At 48.8% G+C, this 17,217-nt stretch overlaps 1 protein-coding gene across 2 annotated transcripts in view; it reads left to right on the plus strand.

Moving 5' to 3' along the window:
• The window catches only part of XPNPEP1 (X-prolyl aminopeptidase (aminopeptidase P) 1, soluble), a 44,164-nt gene that overhangs the window by 13,951 nt on the left and 12,996 nt on the right, over positions 1–17,217 (plus strand). For both annotated transcript variants that reach the window (XM_004680454.2, XM_012723832.1), the window contains 6 exons: positions 6,159–6,222; positions 7,670–7,774; positions 11,521–11,613; positions 11,879–12,022; positions 13,814–13,909; positions 15,942–16,023. In XM_004680454.2, coding sequence (XP_004680511.1) covers positions 6,159–6,222; positions 7,670–7,774; positions 11,521–11,613; positions 11,879–12,022; positions 13,814–13,909; positions 15,942–16,023 — 584 coding nt within the window. The remainder of the gene's footprint in view (positions 1–6,158; positions 6,223–7,669; positions 7,775–11,520; positions 11,614–11,878; positions 12,023–13,813; positions 13,910–15,941; positions 16,024–17,217) is intronic.

The following is a 17,217-nucleotide window of genomic DNA, read 5'->3' on the forward strand; positions in this document are numbered from 1 at the left end:
TCAGGAGTTCACTTTTGTCAGATAGTAGCAATCCATGCAGCGTCTCTGACCAGAGAGAGATTGGATCAGTCAGAGGGAGCAGTGCCTCTTCTGGGTTAGAGAACGGAGAAACCTGCTCAGGGGCCACTGCAGGAGCCCAGAGTTGGGGTGCAGGAGGTTTGGACTTGTTCTGACCTTATTGAGGAAAAGCAGGGCACAGCTGGGGTGTGCATTGCAGGCGGGTGGCCGAGGGGATGGACACGTTTTTCCTGACTGTGGTTCCATGCACTGTAAGCAACGAGAAAGTCTCTCGTTCCCCTTTCTGGTTCCTGTGGCGAGGAGGGCATCATTGAGGTGACTGTTAAGTGGGACTCTGGGTCACAGCCAGGACTGTGAGGACAGGAGGGAGGGTTGGCTTTGTGTGCAACCGGCCACAGCAGGCGCCTCAGTAATAGAGAGGCTGCTGTTCTCAGTGCCTCTTGCTCCTAGTTGTTCATTTCAGGCGAGAGTCAAGCTTGATGGAATTTCTCCTCAGGGTGGGGAAGGGATGGTGCTGGAGAATAAAGGGGAATCTTGAATTCTCTCCTTTGTGTACTTTCCAAAATACAAATACACACACCCACACGTTGTTCTGTGCCGGAGGAAGGCTCTCCCGAGTGCACAGTTACGCAAGGGTTGGGCACTCTGGGGGTCTGCTTCTTGCTGGCCTCTGCAACTCTTAAGGGTGTTTTTCTTTTTAAACTCAGAACAAGGGTTGTGGTTTTAATGTGTTTGGGCCCAGGGGAACTTTTACAGTGAGGAATTGTCCCCTCTCTCTGGTAATCTGAAAGCTTTTATGTACCAGCTAAGTCAAATGTTGGGATTTGTGGGCTCCCCTGGCCCCACACCAGGGGAGTCACTGCGTGGGGCCAGCGCTCTGCCACATTCATTGCCTTTTACAAACCTGGATACGCTGCCCTCCGCGTTGGTGTGGCCGATTATTCTGCTCTTGGACCCTGAAGTTCTGTCAGGGATGATCTGCCAACTTGCATTTTTGGCTGTGTTTAAGGTTCTCCTTCTGGAAGACGTGAATCAGATTTTCCTAAACTCTTTCGATCCTACTCCCATTTCTTCTGGAGTTGGCTTCCTGTTTTGTTTTGTATTTCTTAAACAGCTCTCTCTCCTGGGGGGAGGACAGTGATTTTATCCCCCCCACATTAGAGAAATGCTAGCTGTGGTAACACCTCTCAAAGTTTCAGTGGCTTGCTACTATGGAGCCTTGTTTCTTGATCCTGTAGCAGTGGAGTGTGGGTGGCCTGGTTGGGGTCCAGGAGGAAGAGTGATGCAGAGATTGGGCTCTTTCTAGTCTTGGTTGCCACCCTTCTAGTTGGTAGGTGGTGTGGAGAAGACACCCACTTTTAACTGCCACCACCCCAGCTTCACGTCCCAGCCATGTTCTGCGGTGAGAACCATGCTAGTATGTGACTCCACTTAGTTGCGAGCGAGCCTGGGAGTTGACATTCCAGATGGGAAGCCTTTTTCCAGGGACTGCTCTAGGATAGGACTGTGACTTGGTTTCATGTAAGCGAGAAGAAAATGTCATCACCTGAGAGTTATCTTAGTATTTGGGAACAGGCCTTTGTCTTCGTTCACAGTCTAAACTCTGAGCTTCCTGGGAACATACCTTTATTCATGAGTTTCAGTTTTTTTGAGAACTTAGTACGTCTGAAGGACCAGGGAGGGAGGATGATGTCACCCTGCTGGGCCCCCGTAACTTCATGTGAAAGTCTCAATACTTGGCCATCAGCTTCGCTTGCCCTGTTGTATCTGCATGAGGCCGTGCCGATCATTCTGCTTAAACCCAGCTCTGTTCTCTTGAACTTGTCGTCTCTCTAGCACTTGCAGGATAAAGTTCAAGCCCCGTATTTGAGGTCCTTGACCATTGTCTTGAGCCTCCCTTTCGAGGCCTCCTACTGCTGCCCCCTTGAACCTTATTCCACAGGACTCAGGTTAATTGACTCACAGTCCCTATAAAGATATGGCCTTGGGCCTTCTCCCTGGCTTCTCATCTCTCCGTGGTGGTGCAGGTCAAATGGTTTGAGCGTGGCCAAATGGTTTCCAGGTGCATCAGAGCAGTCTTGGAACTACAGCAAATTTAATATCGTGTGTTGAGCGTAGTCTCTGTTGCTGTTACCAGGGCCTGAGGTATGTCTTTGCTGGCTGTTCACTTCGAGAAGATACTTTGTGTTTCCTATAGAGTGGAGGTTACTGTCTAGTAGTAGTGCTGCAGTTTATCCAAAGCTTAGGATGTGCTAATCGCTTTATGTCACACCTCACATTTCCAGGATGGATATTATTACCACTCCCATTTTACAGTTGAGGAATTAGAACCTGAAGTAAACCCCGCGAGTAGACAGGCTGGAACGCCTGTTGTGTTTGACAGCTGTTGGGATTGGAACTAGAGATGTGAATATAGCTGTGGGCAACTATTAGGTGATTGGGATGCCTCAGTGTCACTTGCTATTATCACCCCAGGCAGGGCATGGAGAAATGCCGGCGGGGATGGCCTTGTCACATTCTGAGATGTGGGCGAACTGAAAACTGGGAGGGCCAGAGAGCTTTATGGCAGAAGGGGCTTCTGAGCTGGGTTTTGAGAGACAGCACAGGCATTTTTCTTTTCTTTTTTAAAAGTTTACAGATGTGTTTTGTTTATATTGCTTGAATTAGATGACAACATGTAAAAGTTGGGCTGCTCTCATGCACACGTGTATATGCAGCTTCTGAAATACTGAAGGGTGAACGTGGCCTGCATTACGGCACCACAGGCGTCAGCTGAGCAGGAGCTGCTCTGTCTAGGAAAGACACCCCCTTCTGCCTTGTCCCTCTCTGCTCCTCTAGTTTACATCCTGCACCCTAAGGCATTTGAGTTTGAGATCCCACTTATAATTCCTTTTGTTCTTTTTCTTTCGGGTGATGTAATTCAGTTCTGGTTGCTGCTGTAACAAATTACTACAGACTTAGTGGCTTCAAGCAACACAAATGTCTTATTTTATGTCCTGTTTATGTCCTGGAGGTCCAGCTCCAAAGTGGGTCAGCAGGGCTACGCAAAGGTCACGCAATTCCAGTGTGGGTGTAGGGGGTTTCCACACCAGTAACCAGCAATTCTCAGACATCAGCTGGGTATCCTGCAGGTCACCTCAGTTCAGTGAGTGTCTCTGGAGAGACACAGGCCCACAGGTTAAGGGATTAGCCCTCCATTCCCCCCTTTCCGTTCATTTCAGGCGCCAGTCACAGGTCCTGTGCTTCTGACACCCCAGCTATAAATCAGAGGTTCTGGTGACCCTCTTCTGGGTTCCAGCCATTTGCTAGAGCAGCTCATAGAATTTGGAGAAACATTTACTTACTAGATGACCAGTTGATTATAAGAGGATATCACCCAGGAGCAACCAGGGAAGGGTGGAGGAAGGGAGCAGAGCTTCCATGACTGTGACCCTCTTGCACCACCTCTTCATGTCCACAAACCTGTGAGTGCCTCTAACCCTACCCTTTCGGTTTTTATGGAGGCTTCGTTTCATATTCATAGCTGATAAAAACTTTGGCTCCTCTCCCATTCCTGGAAATTGGGTAGGTCTGAAAATTCCAACTCTATTCATCATTGTTCCTCCTGCAACCAGCCTCCATGCTTAGGAGCTTTCCAAAAGCCACCTCATTATTAAAAACATAGTTGTGATGGAAGGGGGCTTGTGAGCACCAGGGCAACCTGTTCACCTGTGCACTCTGAAGAGAATGAGACTGAGTACTGTGACAAAAGATGTTCCCATTGCTCTTATTTTTCAGGAAATTCCGAGGGCTTTGGAGCTGTGGAAGAGGACCAGATATATATGAGAAATGTTATTTTGCTCATTTGAATGACCATATAGAACAGTTATCATAAATCACAGGATTCTGGGTGCCCCAGGGGAGAACCCATTTCCTGATCTTTTCCAGTTCCTGAGGCCGCCTGTATTCCTTAGCTTGTGGTCCCTTTCTATGTCTTTAGGGAGATGGCCAAGGTTTTATGTAGGTAGAGGGAAAGGGTTTCATCTTGCCTTCTATGTGTTTATTTATTCAGCAAATTGGCTGAGGGCCTACTGTAGCATCTATACCACCTAGTGCGATAGTGACAGATGAGAAATAATCTCTCTGATCTCATGGAGCTCATATTTGCTGGGTTGGGGGGTGGGGCAGGACAATACAGTAACAATGTGGAAAAGTCATTGAGAGGAGAAACATCTAGAAAAATATGCTGTAGAAGAGACTGGTAGTCCTGGCAGTGTGGCTGGAGCATGGTGAGTGAGGAAGCATGGCAGAGAGTTTAAGGGGCTATCAGGCCAGGTCTTGTCCCTGGGGGCTGGGCTTTCGATTTTTATCCTGAATATATTGGGAAGGCCTTAGAGGGCTTAAGGAGAATGTCAACACTGCATACAGAGGCAGACATTTTGAAAAGCTATCTCTGAGTGTGCGAAGGGCAGATTGGGGGGGCAGGGCCCAAGTGCAGATGCCAGAGGCCTGGCCTGAGCACTGGTTTCCAAGATGGAGAGAAGTGGATGGGTTGGGAGAAGCAGCCAGCAGCTGTGCTTCTTTGGGCCTTTGTCCTTGTGTGCCTTATAAGACTTTGGCTTACTTCAGATTCTTGCTGTTCTCTTTGGAGAGTGTTCTGGGCTCTGTCCCCTTCAAGGGTAGAGCAGAGGAGTGGGAGGCCCAGGCCCAGTGCTTGTCTGATCTCTGCTTAGCCCGGTAGTGTGGAGGTGACACCTTCGGCCAGCAATGTCTTTCTGGCACACTGACCGCTTAGGTCATGTCTAGGCATACTTGCTCCAGACCTCATCCTGGTCCCAGAGCAAACATGTCCATCTACCTGCTGTTATTCCTCCTTCCCTCAGAGAAATCCTCCTGCTTTTTGCTCAAGATGGGCCATCCTGGGGAAACACCCCTCAGGTGGGAGAATCTTCACCCTGGCTGGTCAGGGATGTCCTCTGTGGCTTCTCCATCATGCACTGTGATTTTGACCTGCCAGTTACTTTCATTAACTTAGTTTTCCCAGCTAGATGCTTTTTTGTGGTTCAGAAAGAAGAGGTTAATACCTCTCTTCTATTGCATATGCTCAGCACTCTCAGAATTGTTTAAACATTAATTTATTGTTCCTGACTACAGTCCCAGGAGAGGGATGAGATCCTGTTTTTACTTTTTTTTTGTCTTGCATCCAGTGATTGCTGGGTTAATAAGCAAGTGAAAATGATAGTTCATCAACTTCAAGATTCTGTCTTTGAACCTGAGTTTCTCACTCGCTGTTGGTCTTTTCCTGGAGAAACCTTTGAAGGCTGAGAGATCTGTATCCTGCTGGAGAAGCTGGCATAGGGCTTCAGGTGGAGGCCTTGAGCTGACAGAGGTGCCAATTCTGCCTCTGCTACTTACTGGCTGTGTGACTTTGGGCAAGTGACTTAACTCCCTGCGCCTCACTGGCTAGTTCTAGAAGCTGCCCACTGCGGCCTTGCATCCTCCGCCCAGGAATGAGAACCTCTTTCTTCAGCCCTTAACCCTTTTCCATTCAGAGGCAGAGGATTATCAGCTGGGAAGGATCTAGATTTGGACAGGACGTTTTATTTTGCTGAAACCTCCTGGGTTGGAGGAAGCATTTCCCCTGGCTCCCCAACAGGAAGGGACAGGGTCTGCGTGGGAGAGATTGGTGATGCGGTCTTGGAGGGGGACACAAACAGGAAGTCAGAAATGAGCTAACCCTAAGGCAACCAGAGTTAGAACTATTGGCACCTAAAACAAATTCAGCCTGGCTTTTCAGAAAAGTAGCAGATGCTGAAATGTCAGTGGCAAGGAAGGGAGAAGACTGCCGGTTTGTTCTTTCAGTGAGATCTCGGTGAGAAAACGACAGTTTGCACGGGGCTCTCTTGACTTGTCTTGTTTTCTTGGTGAGGAAGTAGCAGCTAAAGGGAACAGCGTTAGTCTTAGTAAAGGTGTTCAGTGTGTGCTCTTAATGTTTTTTAAATATTCAGCTTGCCTTTTTACTAGACTGTTCCTTGAAGGTAGGTGCCAAGGGTCTGCCAGCCTTGGTGGGTCCCTGCTGGCCGAGCGCAGGGCTGAGCATGTGGCGAGCAGCTGGCACGTGCCTGGCGGTGCTCTAATCTGTTGCCCTTTTGGTTTTCCAGAGTGAATACATTGCACCCTGTGACTGTCGCCGGGCCTTCGTCTCTGGATTCGATGGCTCTGCGGGTGAGTCGCCACCTTCTCTCTGTTCTTTTGTACTTTTCTGTTCATCTCCCAAAAATAACTGGAACAACTTTCAGCCTATGATAAATAACTGAAAAGAAAATGCAAACCAGACGTTGCCTGTGGAGCCTCAGCAGAGAGGTGTCAGCTCCCAGCCTCCCCCGCTCCGTTGGGCCACCTTTTAGTCACTTTTTTTCCTTTATGTCTTTGCTTTTCAAGTATTTATTTAAAAATGTTTTTCAACATTTTGTTGAGTATACCTAGAGAAAAGAATAGCGATTGAATGGAATATCCCTGCTCACTAGCACTCCAAATAAGAAACAGGATACGGTGGGCACCTTAGCCGCCTCCCCGACCCCCGCACACTCTCTCTCTCACTTGCTTTAGCTTACTGCTCCTGCAGATTTCTCCAAGTGCTTGGCTTTGGGTTTCTGCTTTCACTTTCAGCTCAATAATAGTGGTTGCAACTGAGCTACATTGGTGTCCGCCCTAACCTTTTCAGAACTGTTACATGCCCTTGAGTTTTAGATTTTCCCCCTTGAGACTCCCGCCCGTCCTTTGAGCTAGACTTGGTGAGCGCCCCCTTGCCTTGTTTCCTTTGATGCAAGTGCTTGTGGTGGCTGCCACAGGGGGCTGCTTTTTGCCGACACTCTGCCTGTGGGAACTGAGGGCAGGGAGAGGTGGGCAACATAAATTTCTGCTGGTGACCATCATCGAGCCAGCAGGAGCACTCCTGGGCCCGTTTGTCTCTCTTGGGAAAGGTGGAACAGCTTCTGAGGGGTGTCTAGGGGAGCCGACACCACTGTGATCACTGAGCAGGAACCAGCTTCCCCTCTGCGTCGGTGGTTACAAGGCTATTTTGGTTCACAGTTCTCTGCTCATCTGACCTTGACGCACTCTGTACAAGTTGGGCATTTCTGTGCATGGGTCAGTGCCTGTGCAGTCTGGGCTGCCTCTAGCCTCCCCCTTTCTGGCCGTGACCCACAGCTGTTTCTCAGGGGCACTGCTCTCTTTTCCTGGGGGTTTCCCTGGAGTTAAAGGCCCGTCTACCCCCTGGGGTGGCAGTGCGTGCTGAGCCACACAAGATCCTGCTCCCACAGTGCAGCTTTTTTTTTTTTTTTAAGGTTTATTTATTTATGCATACAAGAATTGGGATACAGGCCAGAAGTACGGTGGGAGGTGGGGGTGGATTCACCAGAGACAGAGTAGGGAGCAGAACAGACAGATGGACTGAAATATACTGCTGAGGGAGCAGTGGGCAGGTCAGGAGAGGTTCTCTGTGCCATGTGGGTCAGCTCCCTGACTGAGGATTGAACTCATGCTGAAGTGGCTGCAGAGAGCTTCATAGTGCTGTGCTTTAACACCTTGTGCCACCCAGGAGGGCCCCATCACTGTGCAACTTTTCCACACTGTCAGAAGCCTTTCTATTTTCTGTGCTTCTCTGTCACAGGCACAGCCATCATCACAGAAGACCATGCGGCCATGTGGACGGACGGGCGCTACTTTCTCCAGGCTGCCAAGCAGATGGACAGCAACTGGACACTCATGAAGATGGGTACGTAGGGGAAGGGCCAGCTCAACCTTGGTGGAACTTGGGAAGGGATTCTAGAGTCCTTCAGGGTTCCTGGATCTTCACTCTCAGGGGATCAAAGGCCCTTTTTAGAATCTAAGATGTCTTAGTCTTTTTAGGATGTCCTAATACGTCACCGTGGATTCTGAGGCTTAAGTAAGTGGCAAGTATGTGAATTGATTCCACAGTTCTGGGGGCTGAAGTCTGAGATCAGAGGCAGGTGTGGTCAGTTCTGGTGAGGACTCTATTCCTAGCCTGCAGTTGGCCATTTACTCTGTGTCCTTACCTGCTAGATTTCTCTCTCCTTGGAGGGCTACCAGTCCTATTGCATTAGAACTCCACTGGCATGAATTCACTTACTGCCCACTAAAACCTGTCTCCAGATACAGTCACATTTTGAGTTGGGGCTTCAACATATGAATTTGAGGGACTTTGTCCAGTTCGAGGCAAAGAACCGTGGAAATGGCATGCTTACATGTACGTGTAAGGGGCGGGGCTTTCGAGTTCGGTAGGTCCTGGTTCAGGAAGCTCATTTTATTGAGGGGAACCCGAGGCCAGAGACAGATGAGGGCTGCAGATCACACAATTGTTGTGCATTGACTAGTGGGTGGGAGGGGGGGGGCTTTCTCCACCACTTTGTTGTCATGTGATTCAGCGTGAAGCAAAGGGAAGACTGTCCCTGATGCTCTCCCCACGAGCTGCTTTCCGAAGACTCTGGACTTGCCTCTCACAGCTCAGCGCTGGAGAGGAACGGTGCTCGGGGCTAGGCCGTGGGGCGGGGGCTTCCTTGGAAGTCATATCACTTTCAGCACTTCAGTTTCCTTATCTGTAAGTGGGAAGCTAATAGTGAGGATTAAAGTAATAATATATGGAAGACATAGTTAAAGCTCAGCGCTTATCAAGTAAGTGTTGCGTGTTTGCTATGGTTCTCAATTCTGTGCCATGTGCATTTTTCTGAGCTGTTAAAACAGCCTTTAGAAACCTGGTTGTGAGTGGTTGTACAGAGATCGCTCCTGAATTTTAAACTTGCGAGCAGATGAGGAAGAGGGAGACAGAGCCATTGATAGCGCTTGAGTTGATGCTGAGACACAGGCAGCAGCTGACTGAAGGCTGGTATGTGTGTTCACGTGTGGGTGTGCTGCACACTGGCCATGCACATGTGTGTGCTGTTCGTCTGAGGGAGAAGCTAGGAACATTTTTGTTTTGGAAGTGAATTTACTGTAAACTCCTGTTTCTCAACACCGTTCTTAGAAATATAAAAACAGTAAAAACACTAAAGCTATTTCCCTTACACACGCACCTTTGAATTTCATCTGAGTGAAGACTGATTTTCGGTTTTAGGAAAAATAAATATGAGAGTCTAGAACTTTCTGCTTGGCCTCCCCCCGTTGACCTACAGAGTGACTGAGTGGGTGTGGGCAGCTCTCTTTGTGGCCCACAGCTCCAGCTGTTTGGTCAATTGGCACTTTGGGATCAGAGCCTCAGAGGAGCAAATGCTGCCTGCCAAACTGGGTGTGAGGCAGCGTCCTTCTCGCTTCCAGATGTCTCTCAAGGCTGCTGTTTCCTGGCTAAGCATATCTTTCCTCAGGTATCTTTCTGTAGAGCGACACTGTGGGCTTGATCAGTGAGTGATTCATCTCTGGTGAATTGTCTGCTAGGAGGTGACTAGGAACATTTAGAGAAACCATTGTGTAGTGGAATGAAGTAAAAATGGAATCAAATAACAAAATAACAACTCAGTATCAGCTTCTAGCCAGTTTTTTAAGAGCTGAGATTCATGAGCTGATTTTTTTTATAAAACTTTGAACTTCCCTTCTGTGGTTATGTGGTTATTAGCAGTTTGCAGCAGAGAAAATAGTAAAGGGAAGCACTGTCTTAGGAGGTGAACTTCTACTCTCTACAAATATTTGACCAAGATAGTAACTGTTGAACAAGGATCTGGTTAGTTAAAAAAGTACACATCCCAAATATAGGAGATGTTGGATTAAGGAAAGTGGAATATCAAAAATACCTTCAGTTCCTTTTGTGAAACTTAACTGGGGTCCTGTGGTTACTTCTGGGAGCTACAGATGGCCATGTGGGTGCGCCTGGGCCCCCTTGGGATCTGTGCAGGGTGTTCTCTGCTGCCAACACAGGTGCTCAGTCCTCTGGTGAGGCTGGACAGTGGAGTGGGGCTTTCTCTGTGACACTGCCCCACAATGAGGGCCCCACAGTGAGCCTCCCCAGTGAGGGAGGGCACCCAGGCACGCACTCCCTTTACCTACTGAGAAGTGAGGGAGGCTCCCAGGCTTCCCCAAGTCACCACCCAGTAGTGGTGAAGTGACTGAGGCTGATAAGCTGGTCTTCACATGTGTTGCAGTGATTCCTGTGACGCCATTTTTTTTTTTTTTTTGGTCTCACCCTTATTTTATACTTTCCTACATACCATCTTATGCTTCTCAGCCTTCCAGAATTAAGGAAATTTAGATTATCCAAGAGCTGTCAATCTGCCTTGTAGAGGGGCTTAATGGATCTACTGTGGTAGTACCAGTGAATTGCGTCCTCTGGAGGAGGGTGATAAGCTTGGGCCCACCAGGGATTCTTTTTTTTCTTTTTAAGTTGTATTGCCTTTTTTTTATAACATTGGCTTATAACACCCTGTGTGACTCAGAAGGTTCAGAGACAACACCTGCCCCAAGGACCCATAGTCCTTCACCACAGTCCATGGGCCTCTCCACACCTGCCATCCAGCCTCCACCCCAGAGCAGCCTTTCTCTGCAATCAGAGTTCCAGGCTTTGTTTTAGTTTGGTTTTGACTGTATGTGTTTTGTTACGCTGTTGTCCACGTGAGTGAAATCAGCCAGTGTTTGTCTTTCTCCTGACTTACTTCACTCAGACGAGCCCTCCAGTTCTAGCCGTATTGTCACAAGGGGCAGGAGTTCATTTGTCTTTCTGCTGAGCGCATGGCATTCTGGTGTGTATATAGACCACATCATCTTTATCCACTCATCTGTTTTGGGCATTTAAACTCAGTGTAAGGAAGATGGCATAGCTCAGGTTCCTTCTGAGCCCCTTGGCTGCCACCTATGGCTTTGTTTTCCTCCCATCCCAGGTTTCATACCCACATTTGATATTGGGTCAGTGTAAAACGTGCTTGGGAGCACGAGCAAGGGCACATACCCTATGTTTATGGACACCAGGCTTAGAAGCCAGAGGGCACAGGGCATGCACATCTGTCAGGACACCTGGGCTGAGAAGCTAGCAAGAGAGAGCAGCCAGGGGAGAGCGCAGGGATGGTGGGGGTGGGCGACCCAGTCTGCCTGCCTCCCGGCCTCCGGCCTCCGCACCTCCCCGCCCACCTGCCACCCCGCCTGCTGGGGTGCCTGTGTCCCCAGGCCTGCTTCACCATGAAAGGCTGCCAGTCTGCTGGCGCTTCAAGATTCTTTCCTGTTTGCCTGAATTAGCCATGAACCTGTATGACCTGGAGTGGTGGCACTTGGTGATTGTACATAGCGCAGCATCCCAGGGGCTCCTTTGGTGGATCCTTTTTAATATTTTGGGGCACCTCCATATTATTTTCCCTTAAGGGCTGGACCAGTTTCCTGGCCCACCCACAGAGTGAGAGTGTTCCTTTCCCACACCCTTCCCCATACTTGTTGTCTTCAGTCTTTCTGATATGAGCCATTCTCACAGGAGTAAAGTAGTGTTTCATTGTGGTTTTGGGGATTGTTTATTTGTTCTTCCCTTTGTAGGTCTGAAGGACACACCAACTCAGGAAGACTGGCTGGTGAGTGTGCTTCCAGAAGGATCCAGGGTTGGTGTGGACCCATTGATCATCCCTACAGGTGAGTGAACTTGGGCTCCTTCAACAGGGGTGAGGAAGTGGGTTCTGCATGCCTCTTCATCCTCTTTGCTCATGGGATGTGACACATTTGGGGGCTCAGCATAACTTCAAGTTATGGTGAAGATCAAGGTGAGGAGGAGAGTTCTGGCAGTCAGTGAAGACAGGTCCTTATCCTGAGCGGCCTGTGCCAGCCCTTACCGCCCTGCTGGCTGCCTCTGAGAAAACAGCCTTCAATTCATGGCTGGGCTGTTTGCTTCTCTCCCCAGATTACTGGAAGAAGATGGCCAAGGTTCTGAGAAGTGCTGGCCACCACCTCATTCCTGTCAAAGAGAACCTTGTGGACAAGATCTGGACAGACCGTCCTGAGCGCCCGTGCAAGCCCCTTCTCACACTGGGCCTGGACTACACAGGTCAGAACCACTCCTGCACCCCCCTTAGGCCCCAGCCTCCTCCGCTCCCCATCACCACTGCTTCCATCCAGTTCTCTGAATCAACACTGACCTTGAGCTGGTGGGAGGATTTTGTCCCACTTGGCACTTGGATGCAGCCAGGAGCTTCATTTGTTTCACTTGCGCTTATTGCCGCCTATTTGCCACTTACTTTGACACAGTTTATCTCCCAGGCCCTTCCGGGCAGGCCTCTGGGTGCTGCTGAGTTGGCTTTTTTTTTAACCACTTAGTCGATAACTGCCACTCTGACGTGTCTGATACATGAAACAGAAGTTTCTTCCCTGTCAGCATTTGTAGGTTTACCTTGTAGGCCCCTCTTCCTCCATCTGGTATCTTCTGCCTTTTAGCTTTGGGACGTGACTGGGTCTCTTTGGCTTATGGTTGTGGTGGGTGAAGATCTCATGGCTGATGAGTGGATTTCTAGAACAGTGAGCTGTGCAGGGAGAGAGGATGGGGAGGTAGGGCTGCAGGGAGGGAGCCTTGCTGTAGAGGCAGAAAAGGAGAGGTGGATGGGGGTGTCTGGAATGTGGGCAGATTGCCCAGAGGGGTCCTGGGAAGAAAGCATTACAACCCAGACTCCTAGCCAAGTTTAATCAGCATTCCCCAGTTGATCTTCAAAGAGCCGTTTGATTGTGGGGGCAGCCCCAGCTTGCTTGCCTGCATGACGCCATCAGCCATCACCAGAGGGTATTGCAGATTCAGAGGCTGGGGGGATGGGTCCAGTGAGTGGCCCAGGGTCAGCTAAACATTTTCCCTCGGCTTGTTTAGATTTTTTTTTAAACAATGCAGAGACTTTGGTCTCTTGCTTGGAGGAGAGGAGACACAAAATGTTGCTGAAAAGACTTCTGTCCAGTGCACACTTGTATGCCCACTGTGTGCTGGACACTGTGCTGGCGCTGGATGAGTAGACAGTGGCTGCCCCTGTTCCAGGTGCTTGTAACCTGGTTACAAATGCTATTTCATGGCAGGTCATGGCATTGGGGTGATGTCCTTTTAGGCCAGACTTTCATCTTGGGGAGCAGCAGGCAGGTCCTGGTTGTGTCTTACAGGGCAAGAGGGATTTGGAAATGGTAGTCACAGTGACTCCGACTGCAGGGAATTCCTGGGTCTTAGCCCTGAAAGGCAAGTCTTGTGGTTCCAGGAGTGTAAAGTAGTGTGTGTGTGTGTGGGGGGGGTGATACTCCTCTGACTTCCAAGACCTCAACACTTCTGTGCTCCTCTGTTACATCAGTCTCTCTTCGGCAGGTTAACTAATTGCTGGTTTGATTGTCTCCCCTTCTGGATGGTAAACCGCGTGACGGCAGGACCTGTGCAGTGCAGAGCTGCAAGCACAGCAGCCAGCCTAGTAGCCTTGCAAATCTCTGTCCCTGGGAAGCCTAGATTCACAGACATTTCTTGGACAAACAAGTGAATTCATTTTGCTAGTGAGGCAGTCAGGGCTCTTGACAGTCCCCTGGCTTGGGTGGTCCCACCTCTCACGTAGGGCTTGAGTCTGGGCCTCCTGTCTGCTCAGACAACTTGTTCCCTAGGATGTGCTGGTGTAAGAATGTCTGGGCAGCACTATGGTGGTGGCACATGGGTGATTTGGTGATGGGAAGCCCACAGGGATTACAACTGAGATGGAAAAAGGCACAAAATGATGTAAAAATAAACTACTATATTAAAAAAAAAATGTCTGGGCTCCAAACACTTGGAGTTCCCACGGGTGCCTGGGACCAGGGCTGGAGTTACAATGACACTTGTTCCTCACAGGCATCTCCTGGAAGGAAAAGGTTGCAGACCTTCGGCTGAAAATGGCTGAGAGGAACATCGTGTGGTTTGTGGTCACTGCTCTGGATGAGATTGCATGTGAGTGCTCTGGTTTCACTGGTTGGGTTCCTGGCCCAGTTTCTCCATTGGTTCTCTGGCATTCTGAGTGGCCAGGAAATAAGAAAAAGACTGTCCCCCAATAGTGTGCCATACAATGGGCAAATCTGATACAGGGAGTGGGGTGAGGCATAGAACTTTACCTATAGTATAAACTATAGCTAAACTGTAGTAATAGTTTAGCCAGGGCTGATGTTAAACTTGTGGTAAAGTTCACTTCTGACTAGTTTCCTCTGGACTCTGGCACCTCTGAGAAAGGACATTTCCTTCAGACATTTGGTATCTGTCTGCATTCGTGTCTTCGTGTAGAAGTGGGATTAGAGGAGAAATTTTTTCCCCTGTACTTTTCCTGCAGAGCTCCAAGGTTTTCATATGAGCAGGAACTGAAGTTCTTCATGAAGCCCTCAGATGTAACAGCAGTTTCTCAATCTTTAGACCTTAAATTACCACCATGCAAATTGTTCAGTATCGTCAGCTCCTTCAGGTACTGAAGGAATCTGGTTGAACCTTCTTGTATTATCTGATGTTTTCTGATTGGATTTGACCCAGGACAACTGAGAAGAGGCACTGCCTCATCTTTTTCTCACTAGCACAAGAGACCCCATTACATAGTGCTCTGTCTCTTGAGATCCAGCCCAAATATTGTTAAGTTTTACCAGGGATTATATCCCTAATTAAATTAACCCAGCATCAGAGAAAATAACATGTAAATCTGATTTCTTCCCGTGATTATAGAAAAACACATTCCCTTGTGGAAAGAATCTGGAAAATGCAAAGGAAGTTGAAGAAAAAAAAAAACACCTATAATCTTGTTATTTGGAGATAATCACTTTTAATATTCTGTGCATGTGTAATTTTGTAGCTTGACTTTTCTTTCAGTGTATTCACATACACTGAAAATGTAACCATAACTATCAGCCTCTATAACCACAATTTAAATGAGTATTAAACATTTTATCATATAGTGATACCAGCATTCCTTTGGTCGTTCCCCTAAGGCCGACCTTTGGGTTATATCTAATTTCCCTCTGCTTTTATTACCATGCTGCCATCCAAATCTTGGTACATCAAATCCATGTCTTAGTTACTGATAATTTTCTTCCTGTTTCCAGTTGCCTTTTAGGGGTGTTATGGGTTAGTGTGTGTATGCGTTGTTGGGCTTTTGACCCACCCTGTTAGAAAGGTCCAGTGGTGGCCTATGACTGCGTCCACCTTGCCACACCCTTGTTGGCCCCAGGTACTGCCATTTTAAAAAATGTTCTCATGTGATAGGTGCAAATTTCTGCCTTGTGGCTTTACTTTGAGAAACCATTGAAAATATAGGACGTACTTTTGATACCTGGGTCTTTGGCACTCATGGATTCTGCCGGCCCTTTCGTTGCTCAAACGTGTAGGGACGTCACCAAAACAGACCCTGACTGAAGGCCTCTCCACTCAGACGAGGTGCCAAGGAGCCCTGGGTGGACAGGAGGCTGGATTTCACTGGGCCCAGGGCCTGCTGACTCACTGCTTTGTTCCTCTGCCGGGAACTCCTGCCGCTGTGGGGCTCATGACCCTGACAGGGAGGGCTATCTGGCTTCCCTCCTGGGTGGGTCTCAGTTTCCCTGCCCCTAGGTCCTTTGCCTCAGAAGGGAGTGAGTGCTGTTTCCTTTCCCTTTATTGGGCAACGCCAGAGGTTTTTCTGCTTAAGACCAGTCTTGACGGATGGGTCACCACCGGGCAGACCATTTCAGCTCTTTGTTTGGAGGGCATTTTTCTGTTTTCTGACTAACTCTTCCAATCCCTTGGTGGGACTGTGATGTGGTGGCAGAAGAAACAGTTCTGGCGCCACCACTCGGCGAATGTGAGCATCTGCAGCTCAGAATTGGAACCCGGAAGTGAGGTTCCCTGCCTCCCAGAGCAGAGCCGCCCGTCCTTTGTAAGTGGGGACTTAGATGTGCTGCCCTCTACTTCCAAGGTACCTCTTCACATCTCTGCAGGCAGGTGACATGGACTTCGTTTTTATTTTTTTTAGGGCTGTTCAATCTCCGAGGATCAGATGTGGAGCACAATCCGGTATTTTTCTCCTATGCAATCGTAGGACTAGAGACCATCATGTGAGTGTGTGGAAGGGCTTCTCCACAGCTGCTCAGATGCCTCAGTCTCCCCTCTCGGCCTCTGGCCAGCAGACACTGCTTGATGTTCTGCTACATGCTCTTGTCTTCTGCTCTTCCACTTTCTTGCCTTCTCCCCATCCCCTCTTGTCTTCCTTAACAGTCGGTATATTTTTATACCCTGCCTCTACCTCAAATGATTTCAAATCTATGAAAGTATTGTAATACTATGAGATAAAAGGTGAGGACATCAGAACAAAATTGGAGTGAGTGACGTTAGTTCACAAAATTCTGCTGCGGAGTCTTTCTCAGGCCATACATTTGATTCCAAGTTTTGTGGCAGCCAGTGCAACGTAGACTCAGTTAAGTAACACTGTTCTACAGGGCAAATAAACCCAGTCATTTTGAAAGTCAGAAATAAAACAGGAAAGCCCCTGAATTGTACATCTCTCATGAGATCTCCCTGCTCCTGGGTAGACTTCTTCATTCAGACAGCATGCTTACTGAGTGCCTGTTAGGTGCTTGGACCTATGTTGGGTGTTGGGGTGAATGAGAGAAAACACGGACTCATCAATGGGTGCTGTAGGATGAGGCTGACCTAGACTGGGGTCAGAGGAAAGGACTGCTAAAGTAGAGATTAGAGTGCATGTGAGGTAGCAAGTGAAAGAGAGAGTGAGAGTGAGGGATGGTGAACTAAAGCAGAGGAAACCCACTTTCACTGTTTCTGGGCAGGAGCTAGAGGTGGGGCTGTGTGTGGAGGACCTGAGTTTGTCAGTGTAGTGGAAACAGAGGGTGAGACTGAGGTGAGCAGAGCCACACTCAGGAGCTTCTTGGGCCCTTGCCTTGAGGACATGGGGCAACTAATGAATGAATGTGTCACTGGGGACCATGTGATCAGGCTTGTAATTGTTAAGACTATTATGAGTGTGAAAAATAGGACAGTAAAGGAGCGATACTGGAGGCAGGGAGACCAGTCTGGAGGCCGTGGCACTGGGGAGGCTGAGAGATGGCAGTGACTAGGCAGGGCTGTAGCTTCTGCCAGGCAGACTTGAGGGTGACTTAGGTTACAGGCACAAAGATCTTAGTGAAAAGGGAAGGAGGGGCCTCTAGGAGGATCATGCCCAGGAGCTGGCATGGGGAATTGGGTGGATGATGGTGACACCCACAGAGGCAGGGGGCGTTGTTTGGAGGGGAAGA

Source organism: Condylura cristata, unplaced genomic scaffold, assembly GCF_000260355.1.
Source record: "Condylura cristata isolate star-nosed mole 26May11 unplaced genomic scaffold, ConCri1.0 scaffold00011, whole genome shotgun sequence".
NCBI classification, from domain to species: domain Eukaryota; kingdom Metazoa; phylum Chordata; class Mammalia; order Eulipotyphla; family Talpidae; genus Condylura; species Condylura cristata.